Source organism: Xenopus tropicalis, chromosome 7 (genome assembly GCF_000004195.4).
Source record: "Xenopus tropicalis strain Nigerian chromosome 7, UCB_Xtro_10.0, whole genome shotgun sequence".
In the NCBI taxonomy this organism is placed as follows: Eukaryota; Metazoa; Chordata; class Amphibia; order Anura; family Pipidae; genus Xenopus; species Xenopus tropicalis.
Window position 1 is genome coordinate 129,497,458 of NC_030683.2, and position 22,223 is coordinate 129,519,680.

At 47.6% G+C, this 22,223-nt stretch overlaps 1 protein-coding gene across 1 annotated transcript; it reads left to right on the top strand.

The window, feature by feature from the left end:
* The first annotated feature begins 4,614 nt into the window (after positions 1-4,614).
* On the top strand, positions 4,615-21,349 carry dnajc16 (DnaJ heat shock protein family (Hsp40) member C16). Its single transcript, XM_031905824.1, has 15 exons — positions 4,615-4,840; positions 6,604-6,793; positions 10,542-10,608; positions 11,137-11,470; positions 11,897-12,081; positions 12,510-12,614; positions 13,396-13,554; positions 14,358-14,488; positions 15,503-15,686; positions 16,223-16,405; positions 16,846-16,922; positions 17,822-17,902; positions 19,049-19,147; positions 19,781-19,948; positions 20,175-21,349. The coding sequence occupies exons 2-15, from the start codon at positions 6,627-6,629 to the stop codon at positions 20,563-20,565; spliced, it is 2,331 nt and encodes a 776-aa protein (XP_031761684.1). The 5' UTR covers positions 4,615-4,840; positions 6,604-6,626; the 3' UTR covers positions 20,566-21,349.
* The last annotated feature ends 874 nt before the right edge of the window (positions 21,350-22,223 follow it).

Genomic DNA, 22,223 nt, shown 5'->3' on the forward strand with positions numbered 1-22,223 from the left:
CTCACGTCAAAAAAAGGCAAAAAAGCGTAAAAAAAAAGCGTGGGCAACAAAAAATAGACGCGGGCGACAAAAAAGATGCGCAACAAATGTGTTTCGTGAATTTTTCGCCGTGAAATGGGACAGATTCGCTCATGGCTACTTATGACAACACTTTAAAATACAAGCAATTCAGTGGGTTGCAGTTACTGGTCACCTGTTTAAAAGCAAATATCTGGTTAGTTGCTATGGGTTACTGGACCTGGTGCAAAGCTTTGCAGGTTTTATGACATTTTCCTAATATATTTTGATCAGAAAAGTCTGCATTACACTGAGCCCCTATAAGTAGAAAACCGTTCTCTAATGTTAAGAAACACAGGATTTCTTTCTTTTGTGTATACATGTTCTTCTGTTTCAGGCTTTCTGCTCTCAGAAAAATCCTTCAGAGCCATGGCACGAGTCTGCTCAGTTTGCTCCTCTCTCCCCCGCCCACAGGGCCGCCATCAGGGGGGCACAGGGGGTACAGTTGTCCCGGGCCCGGCCGAACTCTGTTACTGTTATCGCTGGTGTCCGCTGTTATGTCCCGAACTCCCCGCTGCATGTGCGCTTTTATAAGGTTGCGCCCTGTGCGTACTGATGTCACACGCACGGGGCGCAACCCTATAAAAGCGCACATGCAGCGGGGAGTTCGGGACATAACAGCGGACACCAGCGATAACAGTAACAGAGTTCGGCCGGGCCCCCTTTAAACGCCTGGGCCCGGGACAACTGTACCCCCTGTGCCCCCCTGATGGCGGCCCTGTGGGCGGGGGAGAGAGGAGCAAACTGAGCAGACTCGTGCCATGGCTCTGAAGGATTTTTCTGAGAGCAGAAAGCCTGAAACAACTGACAGAGTTACAGGATGCAGAAAAATTCTGGCGGCGGCTGCAAGGGGAGGGGACTGGAGGATGCTTGGGGGGCCTGGGGCAAGGTGGAGGATGCTTGGGAGGGCCTGGGGCAAGGTGGAGGATGCTTGGGGGGGCCTGGGGCAAGGTGGAGGATGCTTGGGGGGGCCTGGGGCAAGGTGGAGGATGCTTGGGGGGGGCCTGGGGGAAGGTGGAGGATGCTTGGGGGGAAGGTGGGGGATGCTTGGGGGGGCCGGGGGGAAGGTGGGGGATGCTTGGGGGGGGCCGGGGGCAAGGTGGAGGATGCTTGGGGGGCCCTGGGGGAAGGTGGAGGATGCTTGGGGGGGCCCTGGGGGAAGGAGGAGGATGCTTGGGGGGCCCTGGGGGAAGGAGGAGGATGCTTGGGGGGGACCATGAAGGAAGCAGCAGGATGCTGGGGGGAGCTGAAGAATGCTTGTGGTGCCCTGGAAGAAGCAGCAGGATGCTGGGGGGAGCTGAAGAATGCTTGGGGGGGGCCTGGGGAATGAGGAGGATGCTTGGGGGGGGGCCCTGAAGGAAGCAGCAGGATGCTGGGGGGAGCTGAAGAATGCTTGGGGTGCCCTGGAAGAAGCAGGAGGATGCTGGGTGGGGTGAGCGGGAAGAAGCAGTAAGGAAGCAGCGGAGAGCGGGCCATTGTATGGGGACACTGGGGGAGGACCACCAATGTTTTAGGGGGCCCTGGGCTGGCTAGCAATGTTTTAGTGGGTCCCTGCCCTGGCACCAATGCAAAACGTAACCCTTGGCCACAAATGTTTTAGGGGGGCCCTGGCTACCAATGTTTTAGGGGGCCCTCGCTACCAATGCCTGTGTGTCCCTTGTATTGATGGGAGGGGCCATTGGGGGCGTGGGAGGGTGGGGCCCAGAAAATTTTGTTGTGAGGGGCCCCGCGATTTCTGATGGCGGCCCTGCCCGCCCATCATCCCAACGCATACACAAATTATCACACAATAAAATGTTTTTTTCAGTAAGCCCCTTGATTTCTGGTCATTTTTTAATTTTATATATATATATAAATACACATTTTTGTAAATGGTGTGCTTACTAGTCCCATAACTTACTTGGCCTTACCCAGGCTCACTTCTGTTAGTTGTAACTCCCGGTAGAGCAACTCTTTCCCTTGGGTGGGCCCTTGCTGTACTGTCGGATGAATAAAGGGTTAAACACACTGTATTCCACAGGCAAAGCTGATTTTTCCAATAAACTCAGGCACCAGTGGTTCTTAAAACAAAATTATAAGTCTTTATTGAATGAATAACATACAGCTCACAGTGGGGTATTACTCCAGGAACCTCCAATTCCAGAGACTGTTTGAGCCCATATACCAGCAGGTACCAATCCTTACTGGCCTCCTCGTTGGAGCCTCTGGCGCAATGTTCCCTCTAATTCCTTTTTGGCTGTGTGTGCAAAAGAATTATTTTGTGCGCGCATCTTAAACTTGTCTGCACATTTTTATAAACGATGTGCTCAGGTCAGAACAGACACAACATTTTGTGTTTTTGCACTAAAAGTTAATTTGAAGGTGAACAACCCATTTAACCCATAAATAGTAAACAGCTGCCCTATCCAACTGTAAATCAGGACAAGCATGTTTTTTTAACAAAACCCATAATAGTTAATAAGTTAATAGAGCTTCTCCAGCAGAATCCTGCATTGTAATCTGTTTATCATCCCGTGCTCTGATAAACTTCACTCACACTTTACTGCTACGCTGCAAGTTGGAGTGATATCCCCCCCTCACCCCCAGCAGCCGATCAGCAGAACAATGGGAAGGGAGCAAGATAGCAGCTCCCAGTAGGTATCAGAATAGCACTCAATAGTAAGAAATCCAAGTCCGGCTTGGGACTCCTCCAGTTACATGGGAGTAGGGGAAACAATAGGTTAGCTGAAAGCAGTTCTAATGTGTAGCACTGGCTGAAAGCTCAGACTCAGGCACACTTTACTGCTGCGCTGCAAGTTGGAGTGATATCCCCCCCCCCTCACCCCCAGCAGCCAATCAGCAGAACAATGGGAAGGGGGCAAGATAGCAGCTCCCAGTAGGTATCAGAATAGCACTCAATAGTAAGAAATCCAAGTCCGGCTTGGGACTCCTCCAGTTACATGGGAGTAGGAGAAACAATAGGTTAGCTGAAAGCAGTTCTAATGTGTAGCGCTGGCTGAAAGCTCAGACTCAGGCACACTTTACTGCTGCGCTGCAAATTGGAGTGATATCCCACCCCCCCTCACCCCCAGCAGCCGATCAGCAGAACAATGGGAAGGGAGCAAGATAGCATCTCCCAGTAGGTATCAGAATAGCACTCAATAGTAAGAAATCCAAGTCCGGCTTGGGACTCCTCCAGTTACATGGGAGTAGGAGAAACAATAGGTTAGCTGAAAGCAGTTCTAATGTGTAGCGCTGGCTGAAAGCTCAGACTCAGGCACACTTTACTGCTACGCTGCAAGTTGGAGTGATATCCCCCCCTCACCCCCAGCAGCCGATCAGCAGAACAATGGGAAGGGAGCAAGATAGCAGCTCCCAGTAGGTATCAGAATAGCACTCAATAGTAAGAAATCCAAGTCCGGCTTGGGACTCCTCCAGTTACATGGGAGTAGGAGAAACAATAGGTTAGCTGAAAGCAGTTCTAATGTGTAGCGCTGGCTGAAAGCTCAGACTCAGGCACACTTTACTGCTGCGCTGCAAGTTGGAGTGATATCCCCCCCCCTCACCCCCAGCAGCCAATCAGCAGAACAATGGGAAGGGGGCAAGATAGCAGCTCCCAGTAGGTATCAGAATAGCACTCAATAGTAAGAAATTCAAGTCCGGCTTGGGACTCCTCCAGTTACATGGGAGTAGGAGAAACAATAGGTTAGCTGAAAGCAGTTCTAATGTGTAGCGCTGGCTGAAAGCTCAGACTCAGGCACACTTTACTGCTGCGCTGCAAGTTGGAGTGATATCCCCCCCCTCCCCCCCAGCAGCCGATCAGCAGAACAATGGGAAGGGAGCAAGATAGCAGCTCCCAGTAGGTATCAGAATAGCACTCAATAGTAAGAAATCCAAGTCCGGCTTGGGACTCCTCCAGTTACATGGGAGTAGGAGAAACAATAGGTTAGCTGAAAGCAGTTCTAATGTGTAGCGCTGGATGAAAGCTCAGACTCAGGCACAAGGCACTGAGATGGCGCCTACACACCAATATTACAGCTACAAATACATTTGTTGGTTTAAGAATAAAATGTTAAAAAAGTGGAAAATGTAGGACCCTCTCCAATGTGATTAGACACTAGCCCTGCCTGATTGTGGCGGCTATCCCTCAGTCCCACAAAGGGCAGGGCTACTTCCCCCAATACAGTGGCTGATAAGGGACTTTATACAATGTATCCATATAACAGATCACTGTACAGATAACAGGAATTACTGGAGATAATAAATTGTAAGGAATTATTGCAATGGACTGTATGCACTGTGTCTGTAATGCAGGGTGTGTGGGAGATGTTGTTGCTCTGTGGCCCCTGGGGATGAACAGTTCACCAGGGGCCCCAGGGGAGGAGCAACACAGAGGCTAAAGATCCTGCCACACAGCTAAAATGGTGGATGCTATTTGCCAGGTCCGTTGCTGTGGCAACCTGAGGGCGTTAGGGAGCAGACCATGTGACAGCAGTAGGTGCGTCTCCATGGCGTCTCCGTGGCAACGGCGGAGGGCAGAAGAGGATGTTATCAGACAATCCAGAACGCTGATTGAAGGAAGCCGGTTCCTAGGGGCGGGGTTACGAGGAAGTTGGTAGGCGGGGCCGGCGGCTGAGCTTCCGGTTCCGCGTATGAGGTCAAAGACAGGCCGGCGGAGAGGGATGAAATGAAAGCGGCCGAGTAGCTGCGACCCGGAGGCGGAGGCGGAGGAGGAAGGCGACTTGCAGCCTGGAAAGGCGGGATATACCGGGAGACGGAGAGGCCTCTGTGCTGGACCCTAGAGGTGAGCGGAGCGGCCATCACTGCTGTTACACACAGGGCCCCGGCTCTCATATTGGTACAGTCCGTAGGGGGGTTCTGTACAGTGGTACGGTCCGGTCTGAGACCCTACGGCTGCCGTACGCTCTCTGCAAAGGGGTATTCATCATATTGCTCTGTATGTGGGGGGCATAGTATTGGGGGGCTATAGTATAAGGGGGTCACCCTACTGCATCTTCATCCTTACTATGGGTGATTAGTAGGTTCCTTGCTGCTGAGGCATCAGTGGGCATAATAGAGAAAAGGCACAGGTTACATAGCAGATAAAACACCATTGTATTCTACAGAGTTTATCTGTTATCTGCTATGTAACCTGGGCCTCTTCTCCTGTAAATGGCTGCCCCCGGGGCTACACAGCGGGGTATTTATATAAACTATAGTAGGGTTTCTGTAGCAAACACCCCAGCTGTACCAGTGCAGGAATGGCTGCCCCGGGGCTACACAGCGGGGTATTTATATAAACTATAGTAGGGTTTCTGTAGCAAACACCCCAGCTGTACCGGTGCAGGAACGGCTGCCCCCGGGGCTACACAGCGGGGTATTTATATAAACTATAGTAGGGTTTCTGTAGCAAACACCCCAGCTGTACCAGTGCAGGAATGGCTGCCCCCGGGGCTACACAGCGGGGTATTTATATAAACTATAGTAGGGTTTCTGTAGCAAACGCCCCAGCTGTACCGGTGCAGGAATGGCTGCCCCCGGGGCTACACAGCGGGGTATTTATATAAACTATAGTAGGGTTTCTGTAGCAAACGCCCCAGCTGTACCGGTGCAGGAATGGCTGCCCCCGGGGCTACACAGCGGGGTATTTATATAAACTATAGTAGGGTTTCTGTAGCAAACACCCCAGCTGTACCAGTGCAGGAATGGCTGCCCCCGGGGCTACACAGCGGGGTATTTATATAAACTATAGTAGGGTTTCTGTAGCAAACACCCCAGCTGTACCAGTGCAGGAATGGCTGCCCCCGGGGCTACACAGCGGGGTATTTATATAAACTATAGTAGGGTTTCTGTAACACCCCAGCTGTACCAGTGCAGGAATGGCTGCCCCCGGGGCTACACAGCGGGGTATTTATATAAACTATAGTAGGGTTTCTGTAGCAAACACCCCAGCTGTACCGGTGCAGGAATGGCTGCCCCCGGGGCTACACAGCGGGGTATTTATAAAAACTATAGTAGGGTTTCTGTAGCAAACACCCCAGCTGTACCAGTGCAGGAATGGCTGCCCCCGGGGCTACACAGCGGGGTATTTATATAAACTATAGTAGGGTTTCTGTAGCAAACACCCCAGCTGTACCAGTGCAGGAATGGCTGCCCCCGGGGCTACACAGCGGGGTATTTATAAAAACTATAGTAGGGTTTCTGTAACACCCCAGCTGTACCAGTGCAGGAATGGCTGCCCCCGGGGCTACACAGCGGGGTATTTATATAAACTATAGTAGGGTTTCTGTAACACCCCAGCTGTACCAGTGCAGGAATATTTATGTTTATATTCTTCATCCTCTTTCCAGTGTTCAAATGAGGGTCACTGACCCTGGTAGCCAATAGGGAGGCTACTATTCATCTCCCTTTCTCAAATTCAAACCACTGACTCGTTGCTGGGGTAAGCTGTACCCTAGCAACCGGATTACTGCTGGAATTCGAAACAGCAAAATTCCCATCCAACATTTGTCCTCTGTAATGGAAGCAGAACAGCCTTACTGAGTCTGTATTTCCCTCTCCTTCCAGGTTGTCCCTAGGCAGCGAGAGCGATGGGCCATTGGAAATTACGCCTCCTTTGCTGGTTTCTGCTTTTCCTTGTCTTGGCTCTGAAGATCCTGTCAGCTGCAGATTTTGACCCTTATCGGATCCTTGGAATCAGCAAGTCAGCTAGCCAAGCCGACATTAAAAAGGCCTACAAGAAACTGGCCCGAGAATGGTAAGCTATATAAGGATTTGATTTAAAAAGGATTTGTTGATAATTACAATTTGGTCAAGCAATATGTGTGTAATCTCCCCCCCCCCCAGCAGCCGATCACCAGAACTATGGGAAGGGAGCAAGATAGCAGCTCCCAGTAGGTATCAGAATAGCACTCAATAGTAAGAAATCCAAGTCCGGCTTGGGACTCCTCCAGTTACATGGGAGTAGGAGAAACAATAGGTTAGCTGAAAGCAGTTCTAATGTGTAGCGCTGGCTGAAAGCTCAGACTCAGGCACACTTTACTGCTGCGCTGCAAGTTGGAGTGATATCCCCCCCCTCACCCCCAGCAGCCGATCAGCAGAACAATGGGAAGGGAGCAAGATAGCAGCTCCCAGTAGGTATCAGAATAGCACTCAATAGTAAGAAATCCAAGTCCGGCTTGGGACTCCTCCAGTTACATGGGAGTAGGAGAAACAATAGGTTAGCTGAAAGCAGTTCTAATGTGTAGCGCTGGCTGAAAGCTCAGACTCAGGCACACTTTACTGCTGCGCTGCAAGTTGGAGTGATATCCCCCCCTCACCCCCAGCAGCTGATCAGCAGAACAATGGGAAGGGAGCAAGATAGCAGCTCCCAGTAGGTATCAGAATAGCACTCAATAGTAAGAAATCCAAGTCCGGCTTGGGACTCCTCCAGTTACATGGGAGTAGGAGAAACAATAGGTTAGCTGAAAGCAGTTCTAATGTGTAGCGCTGGCTGAAAGCTCAGACTCAGGCACAAGGCACTGAGATGGCGCCTACACACCAATATTACAGCTACAAATACATTTGTTGGTTGAAGAATAAAAGGTTAAATGGCAGAGGGAAATATTTGCTGTGTAACATTGTCATTTAGAGATAAAAGTTCCCCAAAAATATCCTGGCAGTGTTGTTCCTATTCACACTCTTCTTAAAGGACAAGTCAACCCCAAAAGTAATTTTTGGCCTAAAAAACTTTCCAATATGAATTTATTGAAATATTTTGGGTGCTTTAAAAGTTATTAGTAAATGTAATTGCTATTGAAAGCAGCATTTGCTGAACTCCGGGTTATTACTTTTTAAACAATGTTGCAAAGGTCAGTCTCCTCCAGCAAGTCAGGTCTGTCGGCCCACCACTTGTGTTACATTGGGTCAGTCTGGGGGCTGTATTAGCCAATACAAAACCATTTGTACATCTTTACCCTGGTGGCTTTATAATTCATATATCCAGTCATGTAACTTAAGCATTTTAACGCTTGGCTTAGTGAGTTCCATATTACCCCGAGGGCTGTACAGCCATTAGTAAGTTTCATGGCACAATGGTGATTGGATTCTAGTTGCTGAATTTCCCTGTCACATAAGCATTTTGTCCAAAGAGAGATACCTAAAACTATGGCAGCATAGGGATTCCCCTTTACTAAGCATAATTCAGCAGGAACAGCCCCCTAAGTTTGCTCATAGCCTGTACAGAGAGATACCATAAAACTATGGCACATAGGGATTCCCCTGTACTAAGCACAATTCAGCAGGAACAGCCCCCTAAGTTTGCCCATAGCCTGTACAGAGAGATACCATAAAACTATGGCACATAGGGATTCCCCTGTACTAAGCACAATTCAGCAGGAACAGCCCCCTAAGTTTGCTCATAGCCTATACAGAGAGATACCTATAAACTACATTTCATATCGCCCTTGCCTGCACAGGAGCTGATATTATAAGTGTCAGCTGAACTCAATCCCTTGCTCTGGGATTAGCTCAGCAGAAGGGATACCATTACTCAGCATTCCCTTAGATTTAAAATGGGTCGTTCATCACTGTAACAAGGACATACAGGGCACGCATATAGCAGGCAGCATATGGCACGTCACATTCAGTGGAATGGGAAGCAACGTGGTTCAAAGAGCAGCTGTTGATCTCCATGATGGTAGTGACAATACGATTGGTATGTGCACCATAACTCTGCAGGGTTCTGTAAGAGATAAGATAAGAGCCCCAACCCTTATTGGGCACTAATATGTGAGCAGCTAGGTCTGGGCTGGGCTTCAATATAAGCCTTGGCATTCCCAGTACCCAGAGGCACAAACACCCCCCCAGCCCAATAAATAGTGACTGTCTGTAGCACCTTACAGCCCCCCTGGCATTCCCAGTACCCAGAGGCACAAACACCCCCCCAGCCCAATAAATAGTGACTGTCTGTGGCACCTTACAGCCCCCCTGGCATTCCCAGTAACCAGAGGCACAAACACCCCCCCAGCCCAATAAATAGTGACTGTCTGTGGCACCTTACAGCCCCCCTGGCATTCCCAGCACCCAGAGGCACAAACAGCCCCCCCCCCCAGCCCAATAAATAGTGACTGTCTGTGGCACCTTACAGCCCCCCTGGCATTCCCAGTACCCAGAGGCACAAACAGCCCCCCCCCCCAGCCCAATAAATAGTGACTGTCTGTGGCACCTTACAGCCCCCCTGGCATTCCCAGTACCCAGAGGCACAAACACCCCCCCAGCCCAATAAATAGTGACTGTCTGTGGCACCTTACAGCCCCCCTGGCATTCCCAGTACCCAGAGGCACAAACACCCCCCCAGCCCAATAAATAGTAACTGTCTGTGGCACCTTACAGCCCCCCTGGCATTCCCAGTACCCAGAGGCACAAACACCCCCCCCCCAGCCCAATAAATAGTAACTGTCTGTGGCACCTTACAGCCCCCCTGGCATTCCCAGTACCCAGAGGCACAAACACCCCCCCAGCCCAATAAATAGTGACTGTCTGTGGCACCTTACAGCCCCCCTGGCATTCCCAGTACCCAGAGGCACAAACAGCCCCCCCAGCCCAATAAATAGTGACTGTCTGTGGCACCTTACAGCCCCCCTGGCATTCCCAGTACCCAGAGGCACAAACAGCCCCCCCAGCCCAATAAATAGTGACTGTCTGTGGCACCTTACAGCCCCCCTGGCATTCCCAGTACCCAGAGGCACAAACAGCCCCCGCCCCCAGCCCAATAAATAGTGACTGTCTGTGGCACCTTACAGCCCCCCTGGCATTCCCAGTACCCAGAGGCACAAACAGCCCCCCCCCCCAGCCCAATAAATAGTAACTGTCTGTGGCACCTTACAGCCCCCCTGGCATTCCCAGTACCCAGAGGCACAAACAGCCCCCCCAGCCCAATAAATAGTGACTGTCTGTGGCACCTTACAGCCCCCCTGGCATTCCCAGTACCCAGAGACACAAACAGCCCCCCCCAGCCCAATAAATAGTGAGTGTCTGTGGCACCTTACAGCCCCCCTGGCATTCCCAGTACCCAGAGGCGCAAACAGCCCCCTCCCCCAGCCCAATAAATAGTGAGTGTCTGTGGCACCTTACAGCAGCCCCCCTGGCATTTGCCAGAACCCACAGATTGCCAGTCGGGGCCTGGAGCACACTGTTTCTAAGGCCGAGTAGAATTGTATTTATCCAACCAAAACTTGCCCCCAAGTCAGGAATTCAAAAATAACTACCTGGTTTGGGGTCACTGGGAGCAACACCCAAGGGGTTGGGGAGCAACATGTTGCCCCAGAGCCACTGGTTGGGGATCACTGTTTTAGACAGTGATATTCTGAAACAATTTGCAATTGGTCTTCATTTTTTATTATGGGTGGTTTTTTAATTATTTTTTGCTCTTTGTTCACCAGCTCTTCAGTTTGGAATTTTAGCAGCTATCTGGTTGCTAGGGGCATGGTGTAGAGGAATCATATTTATATGTGTCTTCCTTGTAGGCACCCGGACAAGAACAAGAACCCAGGAGCTGAAGATAAATTCATCCAAGTCAGCAAAGCGTATGAGGTAGGAAATCCCACACAGGGGTAATGCTATGCTGTTGAAATAATTCTTCTTTCTTGTGCCTGAAAACATGTAATGAAATTGTGTAGTTTGGGGGGGGGGGGGGGGCAGATATTCACTCCTGCAAGTTGGGAGTGTATTCACCTAACTTTCTGGCTTGCTTTGGGACTCCTCCAGTTACATGGGAGTAGGAGAAACAATAGGTTAGCTGAAAGCAGTTCTAATGTGTAGCGCTGGCTGAAAGCTCAGACTCAGGCACACTTTACTGCTGCGCTGCAAGTTGGAGTGATATCCCCCCCCCTCACCCCCAGCAGCCGATCAGCAGAACAATGGGAAGGGAGCAAGATAGCAGCTCCCAGTAGGTATCAGAATAGCACTCAATAGTAAGAAATCCAAGTCCGGCTTGGGACTCCTCCAGTTACATGGGAGTAGGAGAAACAATAGGTTAGCTGAAAGCAGTTCTAATGTGTAGCGCCGGCTCCTTCTGAAAGCTCAGACTACCCAATCCCTTTATATTCTTGGTCTCTCCAGATACTTTCCAATGAAGAGAAGCGAAGTAATTTTGATCGATACGGAGATGTGGGCGAGAACCAGGGCTACACGCAACAGCAGCAGCAACACCACTTCCGCCATTTCCACGACAGTTTTTACTTTGACGAGTCCTTTTTTCACTTCCCCTTTAACTCCGAGCGCCGAGACTCTGCCGATGAGAAATACTTGCTGCAGTTCTCTCACTACATCAATGAAGTGGTACCAGACAGCTTCCATAAGCCGTACCTCATCAAGATCACCTCCGACTGGTGCTTCAGCTGCATCCACATAGAGCCGGTGTGGAAGGAGGTGGTGCAAGAACTGGAGGGGCTCGGTAAGTGGGCACTTGATCGCAACTAAGATATATTTACCTCTTATTGGGGGCAGAACAGCCCTATTGGGTTTATTTAATGGTTAAATGATTCCCTTTTCTCTGTAATAATAAAACAGTACCTGTACTTGATCCCAACTAAGATATAATTACCCCTTATTGGGGCAGAACAGCCCTATTGGGTTTATTTCATGGTTAAATGATTCCCTTTTCTCTGTAATAATAAAACAGTACCTGTACTTGATCCCAACTAAGATATAATTACCCCTTATTGGGTGCAGAACGATCCTATTGGGATCATTCAATATTTAATTGATATTAAGCAGACTGAAGGTATGGAGATCCAAATTACAGAATACATGTTAATAATAAATGTTAATAACCCGGTTTCGCGCACTTAAGGTGATTATTCTCTTTCCCACTATTTAGGGGTTGGAATAGGAGTCGTCCATGCCGGTTACGAGAGAAGACTCGCTCACCACTTGGGCGCACACAGCACCCCTTCTATTCTAGGAGTAATTAATGGCAAGATTTCATTTTTTCACAATGCCGTTCTCCGGGAAAATCTCCGACACTTTGTAGAAAGCCTTCTTCCTGGGAACCTCGTGGACAAGGTGAGGTCGGCTTGGCTGTGGCTTCTAGTCGGGTCAGGATTGAACCAGAGGTCACCCCTTTAGATTAGAGGAAAGGAGTTTCCATTTGAAGCAGCGTAGGTGGTTTTTCACGGTGAGGGCAGTGAGGTTGGGGAATGCCCTTCCTAGTGATGGGGTAATGGCAGATTCTGTTAATGCCTTTAAGAGGGGCCTGGATGAGTTCTTGATCAATCAGAATATCCAAGGCTATTGTGATACTAATACCTACAGTTAGTACTAGTGGTTGTATTTATAGTTTATGTATGTGAGTGTATAGATTGGTAGGTGTGGGTTAGGTGTGCTGGGTTTACTTGGATGGGTTGAACTTGATGGACACAGGTCTTTTTTCAACCCTATGTAACTATGTATGGTCTTATTAACACTATGTGCTATCTTTTATCTTACTACAGATCAATGACAAAAACTACATTCGGTTCTTGTCCAATTGGCAACAAGAGAATAAACCTCATGTGTTACTGTTTGATCAAATGCCACCCGTGCCACTGATTTATAAGGTAATCTCTAAGCAATGGTTCTCTCTCTCTCTCTCTCTCTCTCTCTCTCTCTCTCTCTCTCTCTCTCTCTCTCTCTCTCTCTCTCTCTCTCTCTCTCTCTCTCTCTCTCTCTCTCTCTCTCTCTCTCTCTCTCTCTCTCTCTCTCTCTCTCTCTCTCTCTCTCTCCTCTCTCTCTCTCTCTCTCTCTCTCTCTCTCTCTCTCTCTCTCTCTCTCTCTCTCTCTCTCTCTCTCTCAAATAAAAATGCTGGAAGAGCTGTGCAAAAAATAAGTATACAGGCTGGAGTGACGGCACACACAGGATTTTCACAAAGGAGTCACAGGATCAAAAAAATGCCAATAAACCTCTGATTTATTTGTGAAAATCCTGTGTGTGCCATCACTCCAGCATATATATATATGGAGTGATGGCACTCTATTTATTATATGTGTGGAGTTATTTTTGAATTCCTGACTGGGGGGCAAGTTTTGGTTGAATAAAAACAAGATTTACTACCAAATAAAGCTCCCTGTAAGCTGATAGGGTGCATAGAGGCTGCCTAATAGCCAATCACAGTCCTTATTTGGCTCTTCCATGAACTTTTATGGTGCTTGTGTTGCTCTCCAAGTCTTTTTACATTTGACTGTCGCTCACGAGTAAGAAATGTTGGGGAGCCCTGCCTTAGACAGTACATAGCCTCTCCCCTCTCCATTGTTGTGGGTAAAACAACTAGTTTAGGGCCACAGGTCACCCCAATATTTATGTTTTATACATAAATTGTCTTTTGTATTTTTTTTTAACAGCTTACTGCTTTTGCGTATAAGGATTATTTATCATTTGGCTATGTGGACTTGGGCAAGAGGGAGACTGAGCAAATTAGCACTCAGTACAATATTAATATGTACGCCCCAACCATCCTCATCTTCAAGGAGCACATCAATAAGCCTGCTGACATGGTGCAGGTAATTAAAGTGGGGCTGTTTCCCTTTATATGGAGCATAATGTATCCTGTTTTGTAAAATTAGAAGGATATTAAAAGTGTGCTTTTATACAGGACATGGAGCTCTAATGCAGGGGAACTCTGAGTATCACTCATGTATTATAAGGGATAATGTACCCCCTACTGTAAATGATAAGGATATTAGCAGTCACTGAGGGGTTCTGTGCCCATATAAAGGCACAAGGCTGCAGGCTGAGTTATACAGGGAACTCTGAGTATCACTCATGTATTATAAGGGATAATGTACCCCCTACTGTAAATGATAAGGATATTAGCAGTCACTGAGGGGTTCTGTGCCCCCCATATAAAGGCACAAGGCTGCAGGCTGAGTTATACAGGGAACTCTGAGTATCACTCATGTATTATAAGGGATACTGTACCCCCTACTGTAAATGATAAGGATATTAGCAGTCACTGAGGGGTTCTGTGCCCCCCATATAAAGGCACAAGGCTGCAGGCTGAGTTATACAGGGAACTCTGAGTATCACTCATGTATTATAAGGGATAATGTACCCCCTACTGTAAATGATAAGGATATTAGCAGTCACTGAGGGGTTCTGTGCCCCCCATATAAAGGCACAAGGCTGCAGGCTGAGTTATACAGGGAACTCTGAGTATCACTCATGTATTATAAGGGATAATGTACCCCCTACTGTAAATGATAAGGATATTAGCAGTCACTGAGGGGTTCTGTGCCCATATAAAGGCACAAGGCTGCAGGCTGAGTTATACAGGGATTTTTATTTTCTTCTCCCAATTTCCTAGGCCAGAGGAATGAAAAAGCAGGTCATCGACGACTTCATATCAACCAATAAGTTTCTCCTGGCAGCCAGGCTGTCCAATCAGAAGCTCTTTCAAGAACTTTGTCCTGTGCGGAAGTCTCACCGTCAGCGCAAGTAAGTGTGAACTTCCTTGTTTCATGGCATTACCGGCTGATCTGGCATATTCCTACTGTTTCTACCAACCTCCTCCATTGTCGAGTTTAGTTGGAAGGTTCTAAAGGCGGCCATACACGGGCTGATTGTAGCTGCCAATATGGGTCCCTTAGACTAATTCGGCAGCTTGTCGGCCCGTGTATGGGCAGCAACGACAGGCCTGCCCGACTGATATCTGGTCTGAAATCGGCCAGATATCGATCGGGCAGGTTAAAAATTTCAGTCGGATCGTTGTGGTCCCCAAGCCGACTGCGCCCATTACAATTGTTAGAATTTGCGCGTTTGGCCCCAGGGCCAAACGGCCAAATTAGCCTAAATTCTCTAGATATTGCCCACCCGTAGGTGGGGATATTGGGAGAAGATCCGCTCGCTTGGCGACCGGATCTTTACGTGTATTGCCACCTTAAGAGTTGTAGCTCAAGAGCAAGCCATGAAGGGGCCATTCACCTTTAAGTTGACCATTGAGTGGATAGCCAGTTCTAAGCAACTTTTCAATTGGTCTTCATTACTATGGAATAGAAAGATAAAGAATCTAAAGTAACAATAATAAAGTTGTAACCTTAAAGAGCAAGAGCTTTTTAGCTGCCCGGGTCAGTGACCCCCATTTGAAGGCTGGAAATATATAGAAACGAGAGGCAAATAATTCAAAAACTATGAATAATGGAAACCAATTGCAAACTTTCTATGAATAGGATATTCCGTAACATATTAAGAGTTAGTTGGAAAGTGAGCAGCCCATTTAAATTGGAGATGCCGACCGGTGTAGAGGTTGGCTTTAGCAGCAACCCTTCTGATTGGAGAAGTAGGAAAATGTAAAAATTTGCCTTTTATAATATATTTATCCCATAATAGTTATTTTTATTTTGAAATCTAGTAGGAATAAACAGACAGTTTGATTCGCTAATTTCCTCAGTTCATGGAAGGCAATCTGTACAAGTTCTTACCTGTAATATAATGGCGATTGTATATGCGCAGGTACTGTGTCGTGTTGCTGACCGGAGAGGGAGAGGATTTCCAGAAGACCTATGAAGCCTTTCTATCGTTTGCCTCGGCCAATACTAAGGATACCGTGAGGTTTGTCCGTGCTTTCAAGGAACGCCAAGCAGAACTGACCAGCGCGTTACTGGGGGGAGAGGATAAATACCCAGACAAGCCCTCGGTGAGTATATACAGTAGTCCCGGGGGTATATTTGGAATTTGTATTGCATCTGTGGGGGCATTGGGGTGGTCTGGGGTTTACCACCCCTCCTAGCAGGAGGAAGCCCCGCCTCTCCACTGACCTGCGGCTCTGCAGCATCCCCTAAAGGGGTAGTTTACCTTTAAATTAACTTTTAGTATGATATAGACATTGATATTCTACAACAATTTTTTATGGTTTTTCAGTTATTTAGGGTTTTGTTCTGGCTATTATGTTAGACATCTGCTCACTCCTGCCTTTATAGATTACATTGTTCAAACCACTGCCCAGTTGTCATGATAAATTGCACCATAGCAACCGGTTAGTTGCTAAAATGGAGAGCTGCATCCCTTGCTGCTCCACTCTACTTTCTCCGAGCTCCTTCTTGCTGTGTTGGTTGTGTCTCTTCTTGGATTCACTGGGTTGGTTCTGTGCTGGGAGGTCTTTCATTTTTGCCCTCTGCTGATTGGCTGAATTCTGCCTTTTTTTTTTTTTTGTGTCCCGACCATTTCTTGCAGTTGGCCGTACTTGAAAGGCGGAATTCTGCTGGGCGAATAGTGTACAAGATTGTAGCCCAGATCTGGATCGGCAGCGAGGAGAATAAGTTTGTGCTTCTGGACTTCCTGGACAGGTTAAGGAAAGATCCGAGTCTGCTGTCCTCCGAAACGGTTCTGAGCGATCTGAACGATGAGCTAGCGCCTGTAAGTCTGCAAGGGGTCTGCCACAAGGTGGGGGGGGGGGGGGTTTATCGGAGATTGGCTGACGGTTAGGCCCATCAGTTAATAGAGCTTCTCCAGTAGAATCCTGCTTTGTAATCTGTTTTTCCCATGGGGCTAGCCATATTTTTTATTTCCCAGGGTGCCACAGCCATGTGACCTGTGCTCTGATAAACTTCACTCACACTTTACTGCTGTGCTGCAAGTTGGAGTGATACCCCCCCCCCCTTCCCCCCCCAGCAGTCGATCAGCAGAACAATGGGAAGGGAGCAAGATAGCAGCTCCCAGTAGGTATCAGAATAGCACTCAATAGTAAGAAATCCAAGTCCGGCTTGGGACTCCTCCAGTTACATGGGAGTAGGAGAAACAATAGGGTAGCTTAAAGCAGTTCTAATGTGTAGCGCTGGCTTGCTCTGTGCTTGCAGGTATTCTTCCTGCGCTGGTTCTACACAGCAATGCATTATTGGTCGGAAGTGTGGGAGAGTCTGCTGCACAACAACTGGTACGTACTGATCTCAATTCATAGAAATGTTTGTTATCTGCTTATAATATACAGTTTGGTCATTTCATTATGGGACCAAATTGTAAATTATATCCTTATAAGCTTAGTGATGTAATTTCTGTCACATGACTCACTAAAACGTGTATATTATAATAAATACAGTGTCCCCTGATGTAAAATATAAGAATATTAGAAGTCACCATGACCTGTATATGGTCATTGAACACCTCTGTGACTTATAATATCCCTATATTTTACAATAGGGGGTACTTTATTCACTATATATTATAAGGAACTCCTCGGGGGCTTATAATATCCCTATATGTTACAATAGGGGGTACTTTATTCACTATATATTATAAGGAACTCCTCGGGGGCTTATAATATCCCTATATGTTACAATAGGGGGCACTTTATTCACTATATATTATAAGGAACTCCTCGGTGACTTATAATATCCCTATATGTTACAATAGGGGGCACTTTATTCACTATATATTATAAGGAACTCCTCGGGGGCTTATAATATCCCTATATGTTACAATAGGGGGCACTTTATTCACTATATATTATAAGGAACTCCTCGGGGGCTTATAATATCCCTATATGTTACAATAGGGGGTACTTTATTCACTATATATTATAAGGAACTCCTCGGGGGCTTATAATATCCCTATATGTTACAATAGGGGGTACTTTATTCACTATATATTATAAGGAACTCCTCGGGGGCTTATAATATCCCTATATGTTACAATAGGGGGTACTTTATTCACTATATATTATAAGGAACCCCTCGGGGGCTTATAATATCCCTATATGTTACAATAGGGGGTACTTTATTCACTATATATTGGCTGCTTTCTGACTATATATATCCCTTTATTTGCCTGTGCCAGGAGGGAGATGATGCCGCTTTTGTCTCTGATCTTTTCTGCTCTGTTTATCCTGTTCGGGACGGTGATTGTTCAGGCTTTTAGGTAAGAGAGCAATTGTGTTTCGCGTCTCCTTTCTGTGATATAGGGGTATTATAGTACAGACATATGTATACCTTTAGACAGCAACAAGAGCCCCTCTGCACTCACCCATTATCAATATATATAGGACATTAAGCCATTCTGTGCATTAATCTACCAAGCAAAGCCCTCCCCTTTAAGCAAAACTGGGATTGTTTGTCCATATATTGCAATATATTCAAGATGGTCAACTGTGTTACACTCAGCCCCCTGTCAAGGCCAGTCCTACACTCACTCAGCCCCCTGTCAAGGCCAGTCCTACACTCACTCAGCCCCCTGTCAAGGCCAGTCCTACACTCACTCAGCCCCCTGTCAAGGCCAGTCCTACACTCACTCAGCCCCCTGTCAAGGCCAGTCCTACACTCACTCAGCCCCCTGTCAAGGCCAGTCCTACACTCACTCAGCCCCCTGTCAAGGCCAGTCCTACACTCACTCAGCCCCCTGTCAAGGCCAGTCCTACACTCACTCAGCCCCCGGTCAAAGCCAGTCCTACACTCCCTCAGCCCCCGGTCAAAGCCAGTCCTACACTCCCTCAGCCCCCTGTCAAGGCCAGTCCTACACTCCCTCAGCGCCCGGTCAAGGCCAGTCCTACACTCACTCAGCCCCCGGTCAAGGCCAGTCCTACACTCACTCAGCCCCCGGTCAAGGCCAGTCCTACACTCACTCAGCCCCCGGTCAAGGCCAGTCCTACACTCACTCAGCCCCCGGTCAAGGCCAGTCCTACACTCACTCAGCCCCCGGTCAAGGCCAGTCCTACACTCACTCAGCGCCCCGTCAAGGCCAGTCCTACACTCACTTTTATCTGATTCATTAAGAATTCTACTGCTTCAATATACATTTAACAAAGGGACTGAGTTTTACCTGCAACTTACTTGCTTTCAAGGTTAAAAGCCCCAATTGATTGCCCTTTTATTGGCTTCACTGGGATCACATGACTATAGCTGGGAAGGGTTGAAGCTACAACATGGAGCGGCCACTGCTCCTGTATAACCTATAACATACAAGGGGAAGTTGTGCCCACCACTACATTTTAAACCATTAGGTGGGGGTGCAATGAGGCTGTGACCACAAAATGTACCGTTTATACCTACTGATACCTCTTCCCCGCAGTGACTCGAGCGATGAGAGAGATTCTGTTCCTTCTGATAAGCAAGAGCCCAGCGATAAGGAAAAGAGCACAGAGACAAACTACTCAAAGGAAAGCACAAGGTAACTCTGTCCTACTCGCAGGGCATGCTGGGAAATCCGGGCCATAGACAGGTTATTGCCTGGGCTCTTTTGGAGCCCCTTCAGTTCTGTGTAGTTGTGTAAGTAAGGCCGCTTGTGATGAAGCCTGGGTCCATTTACATCCCACAAATAACCATCAGGTTCTGTGTAGTGCCTGTGCCATTGCTGCTCCCTGAATCAGTGGGCAAAAGACTTTAAAGGACAAGTAAACCCACCATGTATTGCATATGTATTGCATATATTTTATTAAATATTCTGAGACAGTTTTGCAGTTGCTTTTCATTTTTAATTCAGCAGCTCTCCAGCCTGCAGTTTCAGCAGGTATTTGGTTGCTAGGGTCCAAGTTACCTTAGCAACCAGGGAGTAATTTGAGACTGGTATATGAAAAGGAGGACTAAATAGCAAAGAAAGTTACAAAAAAATTAAATTGTAGTTTTTTGGCTGCCGGGGTCAGTGACCCCCATTGAAAATTGCAAAGAAAGCAAATAATTCAGTAACGATAACAAACAAATAATGAAGACCAATTGAAAAGTTGCTTAGAATAGGGCATTCTATACCATACTGACAGCTAGCTAGCTTCAGATGAAAGTGTGCTGTGTATTTCTTCCTGCTCAGGGTCCCTAAGAAAGGCTTTGTGGAGGTGACGGAATTAACCGACGTGAATTACATGAGTAACCTGGTCCGACTCCGCCCGGGCCACATCAACGTGGTGCTAATAGTCTCCAGTTCCACTAAGGCCAGCCTACTGCAGAGATTTGCCCAGGAAGTGTACACCTTCACAGGGTAAGTGCCCGGCTTCACGGGGGGTCAGTGGCGGGCTTCACGGGGGGTCAGTGCCCAGCTTCACGGGGGGTCAGTGCCCAGCTTCACGGGGGGTCAGTGCCCAGCTTCACCCTGGCAGAAAGGCCTGTCGGATCCCATCCTGCTTTGGGTCACAGAGCTCTCTCTTTGCCCTTGGGGGGGCATTCTTGTTATATTTAGTTATTTACCCCCCTCGTTTGCCCCGTAGGAGCAGCACCCTGCACTTCTCTTTCCTCAACCTGGAAAAGCACCGTGAGTGGCTGGAGTACCTGCTGGAGTTCGCCCAGGACGCCGCCCCCATCGCCTACCAGTACGACGAGCACTTCTTCGAACGGGACTACACGGGCTACGTGCTGGCGCTGAACGGCCACAAAAAGTACTTCTGCCTCTTCAGAGCCCAGAACACCATAGAGGAGGAGAAAGTCCCCGAAGAGCTAGAACTCTCGCCCCTGTCGGGGGACAGCCTGAGAAAGATGGCGCTGGGCTCAGGGGCCGGCCACATTAAAAAGAAATTAAACAAGTTATCGTTATGGATGGAGCGCCTCCTAGAGGGCTCATTGCAGAGGTTCTATATTCCTTCCTGGCCTTCACTGGACTGAGACTTTTTTTTTTTTTCTTTTTTTTTTTTTTTAAAAAAAAAAAAAAAGGACTTAATCCTTTTAAACTGTGAACCTAGGGGTCCGTCCGACCAGAGAAACTTTTTTTTGCCGGGATTAGCCAGGAGCCAATCAGGATTGCCATTGCCACTCGCATTGGGAACGCTCCTCAATGACTTCATCAAAGATGCCACCATGCTGCCTGTCCTCGTCCAGCTTCACGGTTTGGCCAACCCTCCTCGGTGTCAGAGATGGGGGCGTGTCTGTGAGGGATAGGCGGTATGTTAGCGTAGAGGTCCGACGCATACTACAGGTAGCATTTCATTTCCTTACTATGCTTGGGGTTAACTCTGCGGCTGCCACGTCCCACACACGCCAACCAGTAAACGGATTGACCCCCAGGGTCAGGGAGCAGATGCTTTAATATTTTTACAATCGTGAAGCCATTTCAGATGACGGTCACTGCTGTGCCTGGGCAAATCTAAGAATTTTAGTAGACCATTTTCTAGCTAGTCAGAATTTAGCAGCGCCACCTTGTGGCTCCAACGCACATTTGCGTCCAAAAACATAAAGCCTTTTTCCCTCTGTCCAATTTCATTTAGCAAAGGCAACGGGAAGTACCGGTTACACGGTCGATCACTCGTTACCATTAGGAACAAACTGATTGGTGGAGAAGAAATGAAGCGCCATAGCCAGCCAAGCAGGTTAATTGCCGAGACGTTCGTTATTTAGTTTTTCAGGATTCTCTTTTGTGTATTAAATGCCAAAGTTTTTGTCAAAGAAAAAGCACTAGAAATATTTATAATCTTCCCATCGCCTCAGCCTTCAGTATAAAACTACTGTTTAGGATTGTCAGTTCTTTGGCCCAGCCCTTGCCCCAAAAAGCTCTAGGCGTGTATCTGTGGTCTTGGTTCACCCTCGCATAGCTTTATGCTTCTCCAACGTGCCTACGTATCTTTATATATGGCGACTGGCCCAATAATTCGCGGGTCTGAACCACAGTTAATGATTTGCAGTAGGGCCCAAAGGGACGGGTATATTTAGGCAGGGATCACAGCAAATAGTACGTGACCCCGGAAAGACTGCTCACTGTTGTATTAAAGGAGAACTAAAGCTCCACAAAGAATTTGGCTAGAAATGCTAAACCCAAATGTTCTGGGCTTCGGTACCAAAGCCTTAGCAGATGCCCCCGGTACCTCCCTAACTTCTCATCTGGGCTGCTGTCACTTACCTGCGCTTAGCGACCCACCCACAGTATACAGTATATAATATACAGTTGGGTCATTTCTCTATGGGACCAAACTGTCAATTATATCCTTATAAGCGGTGTTTAGTGATGTCAGCATTTGTAAGCAGAGCTTAGTGATGTCATTTCTGTTACATCACTAAAACTTGTATGTTTATAATAAATAAAGTACCCCCTGTTGTAAAATATGAGGGTATTAGAAGTCCATGACCTGTATAAAAGCTCTCGGCCTCCGACCTTGTACCTTTATATGGTCATGGAACTCCTCGTGACTTATAATATCCCTATATGTTACAATAGGGGGTACTTTATTCACTATATATTATAAGGAACCCCTCGGGGACTTATAATATCCCTATATGTTATAATAGGGGGTACTTTATTCACTATATATTATAAGGAACTCCTCGTGACT

What these genes read in the sequence shown, in the direction of transcription:
- dnajc16 (XM_031905824.1), top strand. Translation starts at nt 6,627, where the DNA reads ATGGGCCATTGGAAATTACGCCTCCTTTGCTGGTTTCTGCTTTTCCTT. An exon ending in GCAAGAACTGGAGGGGCTCG is followed by an intron (nt 11,471 to 11,896) that starts GTAAGTGGGCAC and finishes CCCACTATTTAG; the next exon opens with GGGTTGGAATAGGAGTCGTC. An exon ending in CTGGGAACCTCGTGGACAAG is followed by an intron (nt 12,082 to 12,509) that starts GTGAGGTCGGCT and finishes ATCTTACTACAG; the next exon opens with ATCAATGACAAAAACTACAT.